Source organism: Columba livia, chromosome 8 (genome assembly GCF_036013475.1).
Source record: "Columba livia isolate bColLiv1 breed racing homer chromosome 8, bColLiv1.pat.W.v2, whole genome shotgun sequence".
NCBI classification, from domain to species: domain Eukaryota; kingdom Metazoa; phylum Chordata; class Aves; order Columbiformes; family Columbidae; genus Columba; species Columba livia.
In genome coordinates this window covers 9,582,334-9,588,295 of record NC_088609.1, presented here as the reverse complement: position 1 = coordinate 9,588,295, position 5,962 = coordinate 9,582,334, and the positions used below count along the sequence as shown (strand labels likewise).

Below are 5,962 nucleotides of genomic sequence, written 5' to 3'. Positions count from 1 at the left end.
TTCTTGTATTTTTCCCCCTTTTCACCTTGTCCCGCCAGAAAAAAGGAGGAAGAAGGACTCTCTGAAGTAGATCATCTTAGTATTAAAATATATATAGGAGTGGATCTCATCAGTAATTTAATCTGTTGAATCTGTCCCAAGTGTCCCCTGGTAGGAAACTCATTTTTCTACCTTAATGCAAGAAAATTCTCTCCAAACTCTATTTTAGGCACACAAAATGTTATGTTCTGCAGCTCAGTTACGAATGGCAATAACAACAGAATGCAGCAACAAACTTAATTCCTTCTTCTGTATTTACGAATTGTGGGCACATTGGACAAACAGTTATTTGGCACTATAAAGCCACCATTGTCAGCTATTTATGCAGACACAAACATGTTACAAATAGCCCAGTTCACAGTAAAATTTAAAACTGCTTGTTGGCTAAAGTAGTTTCCACACAAAGGGCTGGGTGTTCCCTCAGGCCTCGGTCTGCCGGCTCTCCTCGGCCAGGGCGATGGACCTCTCCTTCCACTGGTTGGTGGAGCACTTGGAGATGGCGCTGGCCAACTGGCAGAACTTCTCGAGGAGGAAATTCCTGAAGAGCAGGTAAACCCAGGGGTCCAGGAGCTGGTTTAGCGAGGCCAAGCGCACAGCTGTCAGAAAGACACTGCAGATCTCCTGCAGGTCTGGGTTTTGTGTGTCCAGGGGGAAGCCCTTGCAGTGCTCCAATGATGTGTTGGTGAAGATCATCTTCAACATCATTATCTACAGAGAGTTGGGATGAAAAAGTGATATTTGTTACGAGACTGTGTCTGTGTGTCACTAGGGGTAGTCACATAGCACAAGGGGTGATGGTTTTAAACTAAAGAATGGTGATTCGGACCGTACATGAGGAAGAAATCATCACCCCTGAGAGTGGTGAGAGCCTGTCCCAGGTTGGCCAGAGAGGTGGTGGATGAACCATCCCTGGAGACATCCCAGGCCAGGCTGGACGGGGCTCTGAGCAACCTGAGCTGGTGAAGATGTCCCTGCTCATGGCAGGGGTGGCACTGGGGGAGCTGGGAAGGTTCCCTCAACACAAACTGTTCTGTGATTCTATGATTTTGATGTGTCTCCTGTGCACGTGGAGGAGATGGACACCTGTGCATAATGGCTCTGCTGCACATCTAACTTTGCAAAGGTCAGTGGTACCACACGTTAAATAAACAGAAAACGCAGGGAAGAGCCTGGGACTCGCCGCCAGCCATTCACAGCCCTGCCCAACGTCTCTACTTCAGCCTTTGGAAAGCACCAGGACAAACCCACCAGCAGCAACACCAGCCCAGGTTTTCCCACAGAACGCTGTCCTCAGAGCACAGTGTCACCCAGAAATGTCACATCTGGGCTGCTGCTGTTCCCCGAAATGGGGACACGGAGCAAGAGCGGCCAGGAGCAGAGGCTACGGGGTAGGATTTTTCCATTCCAAGAGATATTCTGGATGCCAGATTAGTCACCATGTGTTGACCTTGGAAAGATCAAGATGAGTCCGGAAGGCAGGGCAGCTTGGACAGCAATGCAGAATTGTATGTGTTTCTTTAAATAGAAGTAGTTGAGGATTTAATCTACTACCTTTAATTTAAATAAAACTGAAAATAAGTAACCATGGGCAGAGCTTTTAAAAGTACAGAGAGATATGGATCCCGACCGCATCAAGGAGCCACTCAACCACAGCCCCACCACTTCCCCTGCCACCGCTGCCTGTTGGGACACTGTCACAGTCACGGTCACTGACATCACCACAGCTCTCTCTACACTGCCTTCTCTTGTTCTTTTGTTAGTGAGCCCTTGGAGCCAACGTGGGAGAAAAGAATACTGGGACAAACCAGAGGGGCTCCTTGGGCTCTTCCTTTGGGAACTCTGCAATGAGCCTTGTTTTCCAGACCTTGTCTTGTTCCTTTTGTAAGTGAACCCATGGAGCTACAAAAATATCAGGCTAATAAAATACAGTTTCCAAGCAGACAACTGCTGCTTATTTTTGGTTTCATTACATAATATTACTTTACTGGAATATTTATCGGACCAGCAATTGCTCTACTGGAAATTTTAATTGTTTGATGTCCTTAAATGTTGTTTATCATGGCCTGTACTGGTCTTCTAAATGAATTAAAAGAAGGCCTGCAAAAGCTGGAGGAACAACATCAGGTGGAACAATACAATTTATGCCAATAAAAATTTTGGCTCAAAATGCGTATGTTAATATAGTCAAAAATTGTATTTATTAAATTAGGGTAAATTAAATGTTACTGTTATCACTGAATGTAATTTTCCACTACCATCAGACCTCCACTATCCTGGTTTGCAAACTTACAACCAAAGACAAGCTGCATTTTGTGCAATATCTTTGTAGTATGTGGCTGAGGTTGGCCTGTAGTTCACAGGGACTTTCTGGGGTTATTTCTTGGGCTGACAACCCTCCCACTTGACACGGTGCCACTGCCCCCGGCAGCTCACTGCTGTACTGCAAAGAGCCCACAGTGAACTTCCATTGTACTTAGGGGGAAAAAAATTAAAAAGACAAAAATTTTCCCAAATATAATTTTCCAGCTTGTACTTTTCCTAATTCGTACTTTGTAGTTGTACAGAAAACATTAAAGTGTTATGTATAAAAATCCTTCTGTGGCTGAAGGAAATCAAAGAAGCTGCTTGATTTCCAGCATATAAAGACCAGAGAACATGCCAATTAGCCAGAGGAGTTTTGCAGAACTCCACAGCACAAATTATCTGCCCTCGAGTGTCGCTGCTGCACTGTCAGCAAATTCGCCCTGGATTCCAGTCGGGATGCCCAGCAGGGACCAGCCCCACACACCATCACGAAACACGTGCAAAGGGTCCAGACCAGCATCTCCTCATGCGTCCGGCTCCTGGCTGGCAACTCTGCTCACATCCTACCACCCCACACTCCTCCACCAGCCCCACAAGTATTTTTGGAGGTGCCAGCAGTGTTAGCACAGCCTCTGCTCTGCGCTTAATTCATCCCATTAGCACTGCCCATTAACTCATCCCATTAACCCTTCCCACAGACCCATTCAGCACAGCATGGGCAGCCGTAACAGTTTGACTCCCCATTGCTAAACCCGCAAAAACGCCACGGGAAGCAAAGCAGCCAGAGAGGTCCCTGCATCCTCACGGGTTATTCTGAGCACAAGGGGGCTGAAGGCAGACAGACAGTGTCCCTCATCTCGGGGGTTTTCTCTCTATTCTCCAAGGCTGGTTAAACCCCTGGGTGTGCTGTGGTCCTGCTCCAGGGAGCATCTCAGGGCAGAACCCACATCCCAACAGAACAGCTACAAAAACACGGGCTGAGAGACAAACACGCGTCCTTCATTTAACGAATGCCTTCCCATTTTTTCAGCTGTTTAACTACAGACAGACAAGCAAGGAACAGTTAACTTCAGCAAAACAAAGAAACACTGATGTCTCCCCTCGGCGCTTCGTTGCGCCCATCAGTGGGACGGCAGAAATGGGACAGGGCAGCCACCTTGGTTTAACTTATCATACCCAACAGTCCCTGGGGCTTGGGGGGACAGAACATTATTCTTTGCTTGCAAATTCTCACTGAATTTTCAGTGTGGTTTCATATTTCACTTTTGTCGCAAGTTGTTAATGTTCTCTAGAAAGTTAATTCACAGCCTCTTACTTTGGGGAAGGCTTATTCTGGAGATTTTATGGCATTTCAAGGATAATGTTACTAAATTAATTTATTTTTTCACACCCATCAGCTGTGTTGGCCATTCCTCGTGTCACAGCCCCATTCACGACAGCTTGGGTTCTCTGTGCACAAGAAGGAAGAAAAATCCTTCCCTGGCCATTAGGTACCTCTCACATAACTTCCAACACCCACAGCCACCTTCAGCCCTTTCCGGCAAGCTCAAACTTTCTAAAAATCATACTATCCTCTGGGAACAGAATAAGCTGCCCTTTTCAGACAGGGTACCAGACACCCGAGTGTGCAGACAGAGATGTGGATTCAGCCTCCTCCACTCCTGAACCATGAGGAGGGGTTTACTCAAGAAAGGGCATGTGAGGAATAACAAAATAGTGGAAACAAATGCCAGGGTCCTTTAAAAAAAACAGAAACAAGCCCAGAATGCTGCCGTAAATAAGATACAGTGAGTGACTTGCTGAAGATGAGAAGACATAAGCACATGCAGTACCTTTTCTTGTAAAGCACTGAAATAAGTTTAAGGTGGGAGCAAATAAAAAATTGTCAGTGGCCATTTCCTAAGAGCACAGGGCTCCATCGCCGTAAGCTCTTGATAAAATTCCTCACAGGTCCCTTCAAACAAGGACCAAGCCAGTTCTTGTTCTGTTGTCCCATCACCCTCAGACCCTCGGGCTGCTGGTGATGGGGTGTGCAGGGCGGGAGCCACCGTGTCCTCCTACCAGCTCCCCACACCTGGCACCCCCGGGCTCTGTCCCTGTCCCTGCTTTCTGCAGAGCCCATGCATGGCCACACTGTCCCTGCGGAACCTGAACCACCAGTGCCACCACCCTGTCCCCAGGGAGGGTGTCCAGGGTTAACCCATGGTGGGGGGTGAGTGACCTACCAGCAGTGGTGCCCAGCAAATCAAGAGGATACAGGAGATCCCCAAGAGCTGGATCAGCGTCTCTGCGGTGATCCGTCCCCACTGCTTGCTGGAGTGCGACACGGTCGCTTTGTTCCGGCAGCGAGACACCATGGTCTCCACGGTGACCAGGTTGCACACCACGGTCACCACGAGCGAGAGGATCCCCAGGAGGGCAAAAATGGAGGTGAAGACGAGGTTCCTGGTGAGCTGGCTGTTGCTGGTGCTGACAAAGCACCAGGTCCCAGGCCACTGCACCGTGTACTCTCCCAGGCCGATGACAGGCAGGAGCCCAAAGGCGCAGATGAACAGGCAGACGCCAAGCATCACCAGGGCGGTCACCCGCACGTTCATGTGGCTGGCGTACCAGTGGGGCGTGCGGATGGCCAGAGTCCTCTCCACGGCCATGACGCTGGCGATGAAGAGTGGGCAGAGCCCAAAGACTGTCATGTTGAAGCCGAAGAAGATGCAGAGGTTGTGCGTGGGGTCGATGGTGTCCCAGGAGCGGTTGGCCAGGTAGACGGCGATGACGATGGGGCTGATGAGCAGCTGCCCCAGCAGGTCGGTGAGCGCCAGGGAGAAGATACACAGCAGGAAGGATCGCTTCTGCTGGTTATCCTTGGCTCGGTAGCAGCGGACGACCAGCACCAGGGCCAGTATGTTGCCCACCAGGCCGATGACCATGAAGGTGAGCGGGAACGCCACGGTGACAGCCCCGCAGCACGCCGCCCGCTCCGTCCCGTTTTCCGGCATGGCGCTGGGCTCGCTGCCGTTGGGGCCGCCCTGGCACTGCGGGCCTCGGCTCATCCCGCCGGGCTGTGGAGCGCCGAGGGGCCGCTCCGTGCCCGGGCCGCGGCGGCGGGACGAGGAGTGGCGGGAGCGGTAAGCGCTGCCGGCCGGTGCGCGGCGGGAGGAGCCGTTATGAGGCAGGGGCAGGCGCGGGAGGCGCCTCCTCCCGCACGGGGGAGAGAGGCGGCACCACACAGCCTGGAACGCTCCGTCACAGCCGGCACGGTCCGTCACCTCCCTCGGGCTTGGGTGCGCTGCGGGGTCGCAGGACGTGGCTGGGGGCGCAGGAGCGGTCCGGGGCCCCTGGCCGTGCCCCGCCGCAGGGGCGGCTCCCTTGGGCTCCGGGCTGGGGTGTCCCCGCCGGCCCCAGCCAGTCCGCGGGCTCTACTGCCCCCGGGCGGCACCGGGACTGCCCTTGTCCCCTGTCCCCGCGGGGCTGCCCACCCCGCCACTGGCCCTGTCCGTGCAGCTCTGGGACAGGGCTCAGCTGACCCCTGGCTTGACAAGGACTCGAGCGCAAAGCCCTTTCTAACGGAACACGACGTGAAATTGTCACGGTCACCAGTTAAAATGAGGTTACGGAGAAC

The 5,962-nt window shown here is 52.0% G+C and overlaps 1 protein-coding gene across 1 annotated transcript; it reads right to left on the bottom strand.

Annotated features, from left to right (window-relative positions):
* Positions 1 to 229: 229 nt before the first annotated feature.
* PTGER3 (prostaglandin E receptor 3) lies at positions 230 to 5,707 on the bottom strand. Its single transcript, XM_005499072.3, has 2 exons — positions 4,569 to 5,707; positions 230 to 747 (listed from the first exon to the last, which is right to left on the bottom strand). The coding sequence occupies exons 1-2, from the start codon at positions 5,391 to 5,393 to the stop codon at positions 460 to 462; spliced, it is 1,113 nt and encodes a 370-aa protein (XP_005499129.3). The 5' UTR covers positions 5,394 to 5,707; the 3' UTR covers positions 230 to 459.
* Between the last annotated feature and the right edge of the window lie 255 nt (positions 5,708 to 5,962).